Raw genomic sequence first — 16,152 nt, 5'->3', positions numbered from 1 at the left:
TCTCTTCCTTTGAGAATCAATAAAACTATATCCTTGGGTGAGAATTAAAAAGAAAAAGCAGGATGTTCCTGCTGAGTTGTCATGCCCAGAGTGATTTCCAAGTTCCCATACTTACAGCTGCCGGGTTTGTGAACTGGCACAGAATCCCACTCCGGTGGTGGAGAGTCTTTTTCACCCTCTGAGCTACTGGTGTTGCCTAGTTCTTGACTATTTGGGAGGAATTTTACTAGGGCAGATGGCCTGTTATCCACTAACTTATTTGTACCTGCAAAGAAAAGAGAAAAGAAGTTGTGAATGGACAGTAAGTCCTTTCGTTCAGGTCTACCTCAATAACCCTTCTAATTAGGACAAGAACACAATCGTAGCCTTTTACATGACTACCAACTACTAACTAATCACTGGTAATTTACAACTAACAATTAATATAACCAACCATGGAAGTATCTGTATGACCAACAGGAAAATACCTTTTGTTTTCTGGGAATTCCGTGATTTGGAGCCGCTTGTCAATGCAGTTGGAAGAGGAATCTTGGTTGGGAGGTTCCTCCGTTGTTTACTTTCCAATGGGGGAGGGTACGGCAGCTCTAAGCAACTGAAAGGCAAGTACAAGGGAAAATTCAAGTTTGGTACGGCAGCTCTAAGCAACTGAAAGGCAAGTACAAGGGAAAATTCAAGTTTGTCCCTTTGTAGTGGAGCAGAGAAGTCACTGACTGCTCTACACTATCTGCCCCCGAGGCTGAGGTTGCCCAGGACACAGCTCAGCACCTGTAGACACCTCCTTTGCACGCTGAGTGCTGACAATGAATAGTCAGAGCACCTGCCCCAGGTAACGTGCCAAACCATTAGCAGGAACGTGCTGTTTTGGGGTTGTTGAGTCTCTCCTACAGCTACCGTACCAGTGGAGTTCCTAAATATGGAGATTCAGAAAGATCAAGGTTCTACTGTTCAGAACTTCAAAGATGTTTTTGTTGGAGGCACTATGGAATGAACCAGGCTGAGTTCCTGGGCTATCTATAAAACTCCAGAGCCCACTGCAGAGAAGCAGGACTGTGGTATTTGCCTACTGAAAAGAGATGAATTTTCTTCTTTATTCTTGAATTCAGGGTTAACCCTAGGCAAAAATTTAAATACTATTTTTACCTATTTATTTAGTTTATATGGTTTCTAAAAGGTTTAGCTGTAAGCTTAACATCATAAGCACCTGTAACTAGGATAATTAATCAGCTCTGAACTTCCTGTCAGCCAAGGCAAAATGGGAAGCACGATAGGCTATTTTGTTTCCACAACCTGAAAAAAAAAAACACATCAAACTCTGATGGGCAAGAAGCAATCTCTAGGAGAAATGGACTGGGTAGAAGGTCCATATAAACCAGCGTGTGAGCAATGGGACTACATGGGCCACAAACACATTCTTCACAAAGCACTCCTGTAATACCCAACATCAAGCTGCAAGAGCCAAGCTAACCTGGTCCAGGAAGGGCACAGCTCACAGAGCCCAGGGGTCACTTATGAGAATTCTTCTAAGCATCATGAGTAGCCTCCACCACACTCCTGGTGATGGCCACAAGTCAGTTCAAGGCTGAGCTCACAGCTTGCTTTTCATTGAAAGCCTGACCTGGACAGTCTAAAATGGATGTGTCTCTAACATTTTCCACCTCAATGCACTTCCTGTCCCCCTCCTTCAGGATCTTCATGCACATTGTCTTCCTTCCGTTGTCACCCCAGAGTCTTCCTCCCAGAAGGCCACTGATCCATACCAGATTTCAAAGGTCTGAATGGTTTCAACTTTCAGGCCCAATAGCACACTCAGTCCACTCCTTCCCCCCAAAGTAGATGACAGAATAAGGTATGATTTCATAAGCAAATATAAACATTTTAATGAAGGCTATTTACCAACCTTTTATAAGGTACTAGGTCAAAGGTCATTTTACTTTCACTCATTTGTACTCTATATTTCACAAATTTTCTATCACAAATAGATATTATATTTGAAATTAGTAAAATGGGTAGCCAAAATTCCAAAGGTTCTAATTGGTTAATCCAAAAAAGAATTTTAGGAAGAATAACAGACATGAAAAAATTCACCATGTATGGGTAAGACTATTAATACTACAGTTTTATAAATGTTCGGTCCTTCTTCCACTTCTGACTGAGTTATTTAAAAACTTCATCTGCTCTGGCCAGTTTGGCTCAGCGGTTAAGAGCATCAGCCCACGGACCAAAGAGTCCCAGGTTTGATTCCGGCCAAGGGCATGTACCTCGGTTGTGGTGTGCCCCTGGTCCTGGTTGGAGCTGTTGTGGGAGGCAACCAATCGATGAGTCTCTCTCACATCGATGTCTGTCTGTCTGTCTGTCTGTCTCTCTCTCTCCCACCCTCCCTCCCATTCTATCTGAAGATAAATGGAATAACATCCTTGGGTGAGGATTAAAAAACAAACTTCAGCTTAAAAAAACAAAAACAAAGGCTCCTTTGACACAGACACCCACCCAGTCCTCTGGCGGTGGTAGTAGAGGTGGATAGGTGTGAGTTATTTTTAAGTAAGTGGTTTATTAATGTGGGGAGTGAGGGCTGTCCATTTATACAAAGCTTAACTCTGTGCCACTGTAAAATTAAATTTGTTTGTTACTCCTTACCTGAGGACATATTTTATACTGATTTTAGGAGAAAGTGGAGTGGGTAGAGAAGGGGAGAGAGAGAGAAATATATCAATATGAGAGAAATACATGATTGGTTGCCTCCTTCATGTGCCCTGACCAGGGCTGGGCATCAAACCTGCAACCCAGATATGAGCCCTTGACTGAGAATCAAACCCTCAACCCTCAGTGCACGGGCTAATGCTCTAACCACTGAACCACTTCAGCCAGGGCAAATGTTTCTTTTCTTTATAGGACAAAAAGTGCCAGACAACTATTTTCTTTTTGCTGATTCATACATACTTTCCTAAGTGAAGCCAAATGATCTCTACTAAGAAACCTTTTTTAAGGCTTCTGAATACATTTAATGTAAGCAATTCTTTCTAAAAGGGAAAACTATAAAGGTGTTTCAGATGCCAGACTTTATTTAGACTCATGTAATACATGGTGCAGGCCCCATGCAGGGAGGCAGGAAGCTGAGGGCAAGGTTAGGGCTTCCCTGTGATGACAGGTCTGGAGACAGGCGTGTGGAATGTGGAGCAAAAGACCCTGAGATGAGTGTGCTTTGAGCACATTATGAGAGAGTACAATTATTCTAGTAAACATTGTGCTAAGTTTAGATTACATTTGTTTCATAAATATAAAATGTTTATAAACAATTAGAAAACAAAAGGGTCAACAGAAAGCTGGTGTCTTAATGCAGGGTTTCTCTCGGCCTTTCCTGGTTCTCTAGAAGTCCTAACTTTCCTCCCTGGCATCTCTACTTAGAGGAATGCAAATGCTTCAGCATTCAAGGATTTGGGTCTTCTGGCCTAGAGATGATATAACTTTAATATTCCTATAATACTGAAAATATTTACTTATTAATTTTTTAAAAATGTGTTAACGTTATTACCTGGTCTCATAATACTGAAAATATTTAAAGACTAATTTTTGATTAAGCAAATGTCAACTAAATCTACAAATTTAATATTAGAAGACTAGCTTTTTGGCTAATATAGAAAATAAACATTTATTCCCAATCAGATAATGCTTCCAAAAGAAAGTAATAGTATATGTCTTTTAATGATATCTCTTTAAAAAATATGTATATGGGATGGAGCAAAAAGTAGATTTACAGTTGTGAGTATGTGAAACAGTTTATTCTAGTATTATTATTTCATTAAAACTTTACTTGTACAATGCATTTAAAAAATATTTCCAGTGAAAAGACAATGATATAATGTATAGAAAAAAGCTTTTGACCTAAACACACCATAAAACTAAAACATGTGGTTTGCATATGTAACATGTGGTGGCTCTTCCTCATTTGGTGAAAATACGGAGCAAACTTGGCCAGGACTCTTAGCCTCGCCATCTTGGTCAGTATGAGAGTAATGATATAAAAGACATTTTACTGAGGAATAGGGTAGACCCAGAGACGTGGAAGTAGGGTATAGACTGACAACTCTCAGAAGAGGGGGTGGTCGGGAGAGGGAAGAGATAAACCACAGAACTTATATGCATGTACACATAACCAATGGACACGAACAAAGCCGGGGATGGGGAGTAGGGTGTCAATGGGATAAAAAAGGAGAAACATCTGTAACAAAAATTAAAAAAAATAAAAGACATTTTAAGCTTGCTAATTCTTTTTCTTTTAATTATCTTTTATTAAAGTATTAAAGATGTCCTCCTTTTTTCCCTTGTTGACCCATTCTCCATCCTTTGGTCCCCACATACCTTCACCACTCTGTTGTGTGTCCATTGGTTATGCATATAAATTCTTTGGTTTAATCTCTCCCCACACCTCCCACCTCCCTTCCCTCTGAGGTATGTCAATCTATTCTCTACTTCCATGTCTCTGGATCTATTTTGTTTTCAGCTTATTTTGTTTATTATATTCCACAAATAAGTGAGATCACGTGATACTTGTCCTTCTCTGATTGCTGCTATGAACAAAGGGGTGCATATATTCTGATTGGTGTTATCATGCTCCTTAGGATATATTCCTAGAAGTGGGATCACTGGAGCAAATAGCAGTTCCATTTTTAATTTTCTGAGGTAACATCATATTGTTTTCCATGTGGCTGCACTAGTCTGCATTCCCACCAGCAGTGTACTAGTCCCCTTCTCCACGTCCTTGTCAGCACTTGTTTGATGACTTGTTGATGGATGCTTTTCTGGCAAGTATGAGGTGATACCTCATAGTTGTTTTAATTTGCATCTCTCTGATGATTAGTGACGTTGAGCATTTTTTTCATGTCTCTTGGCCATTTGTAAGTCCTCTTTGGAGAAGTGTCTATTCAGGTCCTCCGCCCATTTTTTTTTTTTTATTGGATTGTTTGTCTTCCTTTTGAGGAGTTGTATAGAGTTCTTTATATAATTTGGAATTTAACCCCTTTTCCAATGTATCATTGGCAAATATGTTCTCCCATACAGTGAGTTGCCTTTTCTTTTTGTTTTTTTAAATCCTCACTTGAGGATATTTTTCCATTTATCTTCACATAGAGGGGGAGGGAGAAGGGGAGAGAGAGACAGAGAGAGACAGACATCGATTGGTTGCGTCCCACATGACCCTGACCAGGGCTGGGGACTAAACTGCAACTGACAGGAATCAAACCCGTGACCCTTTGGTCTGCAGGGAAATGCTCTAATCATCACTGAGCCAAACTGGCCAGGGCAGCCTTTTCAATTTGATGCTGGTTTCTTTTGCTGTGCAGAAGCTTTTCAGTTTGATGTACTTGCATTTCTTTATTTTTTCACTTGTTTCTCTTGCCCTAGGCGATGTATCAGTGAAAACTGCTACGTGATGTGTCTTGAGATTATGCTGCCTACATTTTCTTCTAGGATTTTTATGGTTTTACAACTTATATTTAAGTCTTTTATCCATTTTGAGTTTATGCTCATGTATGGTTTAACTTGGTGGTCTAGTTACATTTTTCTGCATGTACCTGTCCAATTTCCCTAACACCATTTATTGACTTGACACCATTTATGCTCTTGGCTCCAGTGTCATATAGTAATTGAACATAATGCCTTGGGTCAATTTCTGGGTTCTCTGTTCTGTTCCTTTTTTTTTTTTTTTAATCCTCACCCGAGGATCTTTTCCATTTTTTGTACAGATAGAGTGGGAGGGAGAGAGAGGAAGGGAGAGAGAGAGAGAAACATCGACGTGAAGGGACACATCGAGTGGCTGCCACCCGCACGACCAACCAGGGCCGGGGACAATCTGTTCTGTTCCTTGATCTACATGCCTATTCTTGTGCCAGTACCAGGCTGTTTTGATTTCAATGCTTTGTAGTATAAACTGGTATCTGGTATTGTGATCTTTACAATGTTGTTCTTCTTTTTCAAGACTTCTGTGGCTATTTGGGGTCTTTTTTGGTTCCATATAAACTTTTGGAGTTTTTGTTCTAGATCTGTGAAATGTTTATGCCAATGGTATATTAATAGGGACTGCACTGAATCTATAGATTGCTTTGGGTAGTATGGACATTTTAATGATGTTGATTCTTCCAATCCATAATAGCATATACTTCCACTAATTTGTATCTTCCTCTATTTCTTTTTTCAATGTCCTGTAGTTTTCTGAAAACAAGTCTTTTAGCTCCTTGGTTAAGTTTATTCCTAGGTATCTTAATTTTCTTGTTGCAATGGTAAATGGAATTGTTTCTTAAGTTTCCCTTTCTGAGTGTTCAAAAAATGCCATTGATTTCTGGACGTTTATTTTGTATCTCATTACTTTGCTGAATTCATTTTAAATCTAGCAGAGTTTTGGTAGAGTCTTCAGGGTTTTCTATGTTTTACATCATGGCATCTGCAAATAATGACAGTTTCACTCCTTCCTTTCCAATTTGGATGTGTTTTTTCTCTGGTCACTGTGGCTAAGACTTCCAGTACTATGTTGAATAAGAGTGGTGAAAGTGGACATCTTTGTCTTGTTCCTGTTCTTAAGGGAAATTCTTTAAGTGTTTGCTGTCAAGTATGATGTTGGCTATAGGTTTTTCATATATGGCCTTTATCATGTTGAGGTATAATGCCTCTGTTCCCATTTTGCCAAGTTTTATAAAAAGTGGGTGACAGATTTTCAAATGCTTTTTCTGTATCAACTGATATGATATGATTTTTATCTTTCATTCTGTTTGTGTGGTGTATCACATTTATTGTTTTGTGAATGGTGTAGCAGCCTTGAATCCCTGAAATAAATCCTACTTGATCGTGGTGAATAATTGTTTTAATATATTGCTGAATTCTATTTGCTAATATATTTAAAAAAATATTTTGTCGTTATCAATTTTTAGAGAGAGAGTAGATACACATAGAAACATTGATGAGAACATCAATTGGCCGCCTCCTGCATAACCCCCAGTGGGAACTGGGCCCACAATCTGGACATGTGCCCTGAAAGGAAATCTAACCGGTAACCTCTTGGTGCATGGATTGATGCTCAACCACTGAGCCACACCGGCTGGGCTCTATTTGCTAATATTCTGTTGAGGATTTTGGCATCAATATTCATCAGGAATATTGGTCTGCAATTTTTTTTCTTTGTAGTGTCTTATGTGGTTTGGAATTAGGATTATGCTGACATCATAAAAAGAGTTTAGAAGTCTTCCTTCTTCTTAGATTTTCTGGAATAGTTTGGGAAAAATGGGTGTTAGTTCTTCTTTGAATGTTTGGTAAAACTGCAATGTGAAGTTGCCTAGACCAGGGTTTTTGTTTGCTGGGAGTTTATTGATTATTGCCTTCAATTTCCTTAGTTATTTGTTTGTTCAGGTTTTCTGACTCTTCCTGGTTGAATTTTGGAAGCTTGTGTAATTCTAGAAATTTGTCCATTTTGCCTAGGTTGTACAATTTGTTGGCATATAATTGTTCACAAAATTTTCTTACAATCCTTTGTTTTTCTGTGGTGTCAGTTGTTACTTCACTTATTTTGTTTCTGATATTTAGGTCCTCTCTGTTTCTTGGTGAGTTGGGCTAAAAGTTCATCAAATTTTGTTTATCTTTTTAAAGAACCAGCTCTTGGTTTCATTGATCTTTTGTATTTCTTTTTTTTTTTTTAAGTCTCTGTCATTTATTTCTGCTCTGACCTTTTTTTATTTCCTTTCTTCTACTTACTCCAGGTTTTTCTTTGTTCTCTTTCTGATTCTTTATGTTGTAGGGTTAGTTAGAAATTTTTGTTTCTTGAGGTAGGCCTGTAATGGTATGAACTTCACTCTCAGAACTGCTTTTGCTATCTCCCATAGATTTTGTGTTGTTGTGTTTTCATTTGTTTCCAAGAAGTTTTTTATTTCTTTCCTTGGTTTCATTGGTAACCCATTCATTGTTTAATAACATGCTATTTAGCCTTCATGTGTTTGAATGATTGTTTTTATTGTAATTGATTTCTAGTTACAAGCCACTGTGATCTGAAAAGATACCTGATATGATTTGAATCTTCTCAAACTTTTAAAGACTTAGTTTGTGTCCTAACATGTGGTTTATCTTTGAGAATGTCCCATGTGCACTTGAGAAGAATGTATATTCCGCAGTGTTGGGGTAAAATTTTCTGTAACTATAAATTAAATCCACCCGATCTAGTGTGTCATTTAGGGTCTCTGTTTCCCTGTTGATTCTTTGTCTGTAAGATATATCCAGTGGTATCAGTAGGGTATTAAAGCCCCCTACCATGATTGTATTGCTGTCAGTCTTCCTGATAAAGTCCTCCAGCATTTTTTTAAATATATTTTTGTGCTCCTATATTGGGTGCACATATGTTTATAGGGCTTTATCCTCTTGCTGCCTGATACCTTTAATATTATGTAGTGACTATCTTTGTCTCTTGTTATGGCCTTAATTTTGATGTCTATTTTATCAGATATGAGTACTGCTACCCTAGCCTTTTTTCTGTTTGCATTTGCATGGAACTTTTTTTCCATCTCTTCATTTTCATCCTGGGTGAGTCTCTGTTCTGAGATGGGTCTCATGTAGACAGCATATATATGGTCTACAAGACCATATCCAATCAGCTGCTCTACGACTTTTGATAAGAGTATTTAAGCTATTTATATTTAAAGTTATTATTGATAGGTACTTACTTGTTGCCATTTGTATTTTTTATGCCTATATTCCTCCCTCTCTGTTTCCTATTCTTCTAATAGTCCCTTTAGCATTTCTTGCAATGATGGTTTGGTGGTAAATAAACTCCTTTAGCATTGTGTTTTTTGTTGCTGTTTTGTCTGTGAAGCTCTTTATTTCATCTTCAATTTTGAATGATAGTTTTGCTGGATAGAGTAGTCTTGGATTCAGTACCATGCCTTTCATTATTTTTGTATACTTCATGACACTGCTTTCTGGCCTGCAGTGTTTCTATTGAGAAACTAGCTGACAGTCTAATTGAAGCCCCCTTGTAGATTTCTGTTTCTTTCTGCCTTTAGGAGTCTTTTTTTTTTATCCTCACCGGAGGACATTTTTCCATTTTTTTTGTTCAGGTAGAGTGGGAGGGAGAGAGAGGAACAAAGAGAGAGAGAAACATCGATGTGAAAGGAACACATCGAGTGGCTGTCACCCTCACGACCAACCAGGGCCGGGGACAAACTGCAACCGAGGCACATGCCCCTAGCGGGAACCGAACCCCGGTCTCTCAGGACCACAGGCCGACGCTCTAACCGCTGAGCCAAACTGGCCAGGGCAGAAGTCTTTCTTTGACTTTAACGTTTGCCATTTTAATTATGATGTGTCCAGGTGAGTGGTCTTTATAGATTCCTCTTGATTGGGACTGTGTTTCCTGGACTTGTGTGACTTCTTCCTTCACCAGGTTAGGGAACTTTTCTGTCATTTCTTCAAACAGGTTCTTTATTCCCTGATCTGATTCTTCTTCTTGTACCCCATGATGTGTTACGTTTCATGCTGTACAAAGCTCCCTTAAACTCTCCTCCTGCTTTTTAATTTTTTTTCTTTCCCATTTGCTGTTTTAATTGGGTTATTTTTTCTACCTTGTCTTCTAATTTGCTGATTTGGTCCTCAGCGTCTTCTAATCTACAACTGAATCCTTCCAGGGTGGTCTCTATTTCAGCTATGTCAGTCTTCATTTCCACTTGATTTTTATTCATAGCTTCTACCTATTTTTTTTTTTTTCATGCTGATGTAATTTCCACTGAGTTCTTCATAATTTTCATTAAGTTGTTTGTAATTCTAAGTTGTTTGAGCACCCTTAAAATCGTTACTTTGGATTCTTCACCTGAAAGACTGCCTCCATTTAATTTAGTTCCTTTTCTGGTGATTCCTCCTTTTTTTTCATTTGGGAGTTGTCTCCCCATTTGAGCAGTCTGGTAGTTTGGGGCCAGGTGAGACACATTGGGTCACGCAAGCAGATGAGTGCATTCCAGGGCGTTGGGTTGTGGCAGGGCTGGATCATGGATCCAATCTGCTCATCCGGGGGTGCTGGTGGCTCTTGGCAGTGACAGCGGTGGGACAGGTGGCTCTCAGTGGCAGCTCTCAGCATCAGCAGTGGGGGCTGGCGGCTCTTGGCTGTGGTGGGGCCTGTGGGGTCAGCAGCTCTGGGTTGGTGCGAGGCTGTTGGGGCGAGAGTTGCTTATCTGCTGCGGGTCCCAGAGGACTGATGGCTGGCTGCTCATGTCCGTGTGTTGCCAGAGGCACTGCTCAGGAACCTGAGTGTGGCAGGGATGTGGATGGGTTGTGCGGTTCTGATGGGGGTTTGGCTTGGGTGTGCATGTCAGGAGTGGGTGAGGCTGCTGGGTGCTGCTTAGCTCTGGCAGTGGGGTTATGGAGTACAGCCCTCATGGAGATGCAGTTATTGTGTATGGGCTGTTGAGGGTGCAGCAGAGACCACTGGTGTGGCAGGGCCAGGTGTACCTGTAGCCTTATTCTTGTATTATTTACTCATTATTGTATTATTTTTCATATGAACTGTAAACCTACTGATGCCACACCCTATATTTCCTTCAGATATGTGGAATCATATAGTTACATACTGATAGCACTTTTTTTTTTTTAAAAGTACCTCATGTTACGTGACATGCATTTCAAGTATCACTAGTGCTAGGACCAGCGGTAATAGTACTTGAACAACAGTGCAAGGCATGTCCTATCCTAATTCAGTGTAGACAGGGAATTGCTCTATTCAGAGAGGCTACATTATTGGTTATTAAAAAAAGTCTCTATGTGCTTAACTCCATATTTGATTGGTGTACTAATGAATTCTGACTCTCAATACTTAAACATTTATATTTTTCTATCCTCACCCAAGGATGTTGATTTGAGAGAGAAACACTGTTCAGTACATGCTTTGAGTGGGGATCGAACCTGCAACCTAGGTATGTGCTCTGACCAGGAATCAAACCCACAACCTTTTGGTGTACAGGATGATGCTCCAACCAAGTGAGCTACCCGACCAGGGCATTGCTTTTATTTTTATCCTTAAATTCAGAAAAACACAAAACAAGACCTGTGAGTTAAGAGATTAGAGAAAGGAGATAGAAGACTAAGGTTGCATATGAATTTCTCCAGTTACAAAGACAATTAAAAAATAACTTAGAGTGCACTGCTTAAATTGTTTGTTTGTTTTTTTGGTAATGATTTCTCTAAAAAATAACTTAGAGTGCACTGCTTAAATTGTTTGTTTGTTTTTTGGTAATGATTTCTCTAAAAAATAACTTAGAGTGCACTGCTTAAATTGTTTGTTTGTTTTTTGGTAATGATTTCTCTCTTGGCTAAACATCAAGAAAACTTGAGCTGTCACTGTAATTGGCCCTTGAATGGGTGATACAGAGCTGGTCACTCTAGTTTGTGGTTTACCAGAGAACTCAAAAACCCTGCTGAGGTTTGTGGCACTCCAGTGAAGTCTTTTACAAACTTTTCAAAACCACATCTACTAATAATCAACTTATTTCATTAAAAAAAAAAAAGAACACAACAGAAGTCAGGCGAAGAAGGATGAGGTGAGATTGACATGTAGTTTTAAATTATTATGTCTCAGGCACTGAGCTCCGGCATCCAAGCTAATAAACTTCCTAGCCACTAGCCAACTATTTTTCTTGTCTTGGGATGTTAGAATACTAGCACCAATTAGTGTCCCAGGACGACCTTTCTCAGGGGAGATCCAATGTCAACCATGACTCCACCTGACATTCCTTCTAACTGGATCAGACTATTTTCAACAAACTGTGTGATTAGGTCACTCAAATTAACAATTTGCACAGAAGAGTAAATTTTGCACACTCCATTACTAATCACTGCCATTTGCTGTGTTATTTCTAAGTTCAGGGACAGGTCAAATTTCTCTGCAGTAATCACTAACTTCTTAGTAGCTTTTGGTTCTACAGAACAGACTGCCTGCCTGGGTAAAGTGGTGTAATCTAGGGAGAGTCTAGGTTTTTGCAGAGCTGAAGTATTAGTCCCAGAGTAAGAGTTCTAAGGTCAATTTTAATGATAACAAACTATTTCTTCCTTTATTACTTTATACCTAATTCCTTCAACTTCCTGGGTCAATGCCCACTTACCACACAAAAAGGCAAATACTAGCTTTTACATGCAGATGACCATTTCATATGATGGATGAACTAGAAAGGGCATTATTAACAATGCTGAAACTAAAATCAGTTGACAAGGTAGATCCAAGGGCTAATAAAAGTATGAAATTAATAACCCAATAGTTTAACTTGTTCACTTGGTGAAATATTCCATAGCAAGCCTTCATGGCGGGGGGGGGGGGACCCCAGAATCCTGTCCTAGAGTGCCTGGGATGGAGTTGTTTCATGGTAGACTTGTCTGGTAGGTAACACCTGCCCTGATTACCTAAGCAGAGATTCCACCAAGTTTTACAGAACAGAATTCCAGGTCCAACTGCAGCTCTGAGTTGGAGAACAGTTCAGAGCTCTCTTTCACCACAGTTATGCTCACACCTGTGGCTGAACCATCAAGGCCATTTTAAGACAGAAGTGAAATGGCTCCCTGCCTGGAAATGAATTACTAACCTAAATTTTCACAACAAGTCGTTGCCTCTACCATTTATGTTTCTGAATCAGAAGCACGTGGTAATCCCTAACAGGCAAACATCAGGCATCAGAAAAAACCCAAGAGGAACATGGACGCAGTACAGGGTTTTTGTTGCACACCCGACACCTGCTCAAAGACCAACACAACAAGCAAACACATTACCTAGATTTTACCACTTCTTTTATATACCTTATTTCTCTGCACTTATTTCTTTTTCTCACCTTGGTTTCACATCTGTTGGGATTTCCTTTTTAACATTCAAAAGTTTTTTGCTTTTTTGCTTCACTTGAGACATTTCATTTTCATGTTTTTCAGGCATGGCTTGTTTTCCCTTTTGCTTTTCTGTATCCTGTAAAAAAGTGTATGGTTAATTGCTGAGAAGGATTAATAAAAATGACTGATATAGTCCTATTTGAAGGTAGAGACACAAAACCAAAAGATGTGGCAGATATATATGTCATATGGATAAAAACAATAATCTCCTTTCTTCAAGCCTATCTTAACCATTGTGGTTCTGTCAGTTTCTTCTTTGACCTATTATAATTGTATTTTTGTGAGTCTGAGTTATAAACAGTGTGTTTTAATTTATACCCATATCCTGACGGGTGGGTGTGGCACTGGTAGCAGCAAATTGGCAGCTTCTTATTTTTTAAGACTTAAGGAGCAAAACCTTGCTTTCATTTACAGGAAAAATTCAGCCGGGACTACAATACAAACACTCTGGCAATGTGCTCAATGCTGAGCCCCAGGACAGTCCAAGCCAAGAACACAAGTGTTCACACCACTCACTGGGTGTTCAGAGTGACACTGTGACTGTCCAGAGTCACAGTGAGTTAATGTTAACAACTACTCACCATCAATGGGACAGGCTTCCTCATTCACTTACTCAGCATTATTCACTGGTCACCCACGTGGTACCAGGCAAGGGCTGTGAGGTGCAGCAGGAGGGAGGCACATAGGACTGTGAGAGGTCAGTCCACTGTGCCTTTACATGGAAATGCTCGCTGGCCTTGAATGTAGCTCAGAAGAGCCATCTCGCCAGGCTCAGCTGTGGGGCCTGGACTGAAATGGCCACACCCATGCTGCACCTTACAGCTGTGCTCCTTAGCTGGTCTGCCAAATGCTCTTTCTGGTCTGTGACCAGATACGTATAGAGGCCACATTCATGCTTTTGTAAAATAACCTGACACTGTTACGGTGTCCAAGCACAGATCAGTGGTCTTGTCTCCTGGACATGGCATGTGTCCGTTCGGGTGCTGCTGAATTTGCCTGGAGAGTGGCATCTGGACTGGGTGGATAATACTCATGTATAGTAGGACCATGTATATGACAGATGAAAAATAGTTTATAAACCTGGTTCTTCATCAAAGATAATTTGAGATGCACTGAGGCTAACAAGGGGGACACAGTGTGTGATTATTAAGGAAGCCTGGATTTTACGTCACACCAAGTCACTCTAACTGTCAAGAATAAATAACCAGAGAAAGGGCCAGAACATCCTCCTGCCCATACACCTTGTCAGACTCATTCTGAGCTATTCAGGAAGCATTTCCAGAGCACTTGACACATCAAGAACTTTGTAAGCCATGAGCTCTTTGAGGACAAGAACCTGGTCGTTGTCCACTGCTGTTTCCCAAGCTCCCAGCACAAGACCTGGCTCTTAGACACTCAGTTCAGATTTGTTAAATAAATGGATAGAATAGGGTTGGAACAGACACAGGAGTGTGTCATCTAGTGAGGAAGAAATCATACACAACCAGCAAGTAGGTCATTCACAAAGAAGAGCACAGAACCCTTTGGAAGAGTGCTGAGGAGGGGAATAAAACCCAAACAGCAGGGAGAAGGGTAGCAGACATGAAGGCTGGACGTTCTGAGCTGATTCTGTAAGGATGCAAATGACAGGGAAGGAGAAGCTGGAGGAAAAGAACAGAGAGGTAAGAACTATGCTAGAGAGTACAGAGAGAATGCCGGGGGTTAGGGTGGCTGGGGGGAGCCACTGTGGAGTGGTTAGGAAAAAAAGCTGGAACGGTAGAAAAGTTGTGAAGAAAGCGTGTGCTGAAAATGTCTTCCAAATGCTATTCCTGTCACTGAAACTACTGGGATTCCACTCTAAGGTCTGTAGTCATCTGTTAGAAGGACGTAAAGTACATAACTCTAACACCAGCTACTTGGACTGAGGTGCACAGAGCACCATGCCAAATGAAGGATGAAAAGGGGAAGGAAGTTACAAGAAAAACAGTTACATGTAAATTTAATTAAAAATTAACATACGTAATGACAGTACTGAATATCATTAAGAAATTATTCCTTAGGCCAGTAGGTTAAAATGGAAAAAAACAAACAAACAAAAAAACTCCACACCTTCTGGTCTACAATATTTAAAGGCTACATTAGCATAATTTAAATTTTGAAATGTAGTTATCTAAAAATAAAAATGCCAAAACAGAATTCTGCTTTCCTTCTTCTGCATACAGCTTATACCTTAGGCTCTCAGACACATCACAACAGGGATACTGCCCTCCATTATTTAACGCCCGCTAGGATCAGGTACTTTGATACTACTCCTGATGCTAAAGACCACGCTGAGAGCTGAGGACTCTGAGGACTGAGGCGGCTTTCCTGATGTGCTGACGTGTGCTGGGCTGAGTCCCCAGCTCTGGGTGACCACTAGAGGCTGGGGTCTTTCCCTGGGCCATATTTTCCTCTAGGACAGTCACTACTCTACCTTTGGGGGCCGTGAGCTGCTACTGAAGCCCACTGTGCCAGGAGTAATCTTACAGGGAAAGTCCAGTCTAATGAAAATGGTATAATTCCTTCTTTCTCTTCTGATACTTAAAATTTGAAACAAATTTCATGAGCCAGAGTAGTTACTGTTCCAGAAAGCCCTAACTCTTAAGCACCGTTTCCAATTTCTAACTATTTTATACTTTGTTAACCTGCTTCTCAGTGTTCTTCTCTGGGGAAATGAAGACATTTGTCCCCAGAGCTGTGACTGCTTTCTGTTTAGATATGTCTGTGAATACTGAGCACTAATCCATATCAAATATAAAACATTTTTTCTGCATTAAGAAACCCCATCGATGAGCAGTGTCTGCTTGTGTGACCCTGGCCTACCTCCTTGAGGAGAGGTTCTGTGTCTGGGTTGGAGGTCTCTGTGGTGGTGGAGGAGCTGTCATCATCAGCCAAGGAGTCTTTTAGCTCGTCTTCCTGGGGCTTTCCCTTTCCCTTCTTCTCCTTTTCCTCTTGCTTCTTAGGTGCTTTAACCTTGCGCTGAAGAGGTTTTCCTTTCCCTGGGGATGAAAATCAAAGTAAAATTTTAAACTCTTTTTTAAAAATGTGTTTTTATTGATTTTTTGAGAGAGGAAGGAGAGAGAGATAGAAACACTGACGTGAGAGAGAAACATCGATAGGCCGCCTCCTGCACGCCCCCTACTGGGGATTGAGCCCACAACCCGGGCATGTGCCCTGACCAGGAATCGAACTGGGACCTCTCAGTCCATAGGACAACACTCCATCCATGGAGGGAATGATGCTCCATCT

General features: G+C 40.3%; 1 protein-coding gene across 3 annotated transcripts in view; it reads right to left on the bottom strand.

The window, feature by feature from the left end:
- Nucleotides 1–16,152, bottom strand: part of TMEM131 (transmembrane protein 131) — a 266,720-nt gene that overhangs the window by 25,405 nt on the left and 225,163 nt on the right. For all 3 annotated transcript variants that reach the window (XM_036262183.1, XM_036262185.1, XM_036262184.1), the window contains 4 exons: nucleotides 15,727–15,902; nucleotides 12,834–12,961; nucleotides 468–592; nucleotides 116–265 (listed from right to left, as the gene is read on the bottom strand). In XM_036262183.1, coding sequence (XP_036118076.1) covers nucleotides 116–265; nucleotides 468–592; nucleotides 12,834–12,961; nucleotides 15,727–15,902 — 579 coding nt within the window. The remainder of the gene's footprint in view (nucleotides 1–115; nucleotides 266–467; nucleotides 593–12,833; nucleotides 12,962–15,726; nucleotides 15,903–16,152) is intronic.

This window comes from Molossus molossus, unplaced genomic scaffold (genome assembly GCF_014108415.1).
Source record: "Molossus molossus isolate mMolMol1 unplaced genomic scaffold, mMolMol1.p scaffold_m16_p_15, whole genome shotgun sequence".
Classification (NCBI taxonomy): domain Eukaryota; kingdom Metazoa; phylum Chordata; class Mammalia; order Chiroptera; family Molossidae; genus Molossus; species Molossus molossus.
The sequence above is the reverse complement of the archived record's forward strand: the minus strand, read 5'-3'. Positions and strand labels throughout refer to the sequence as shown.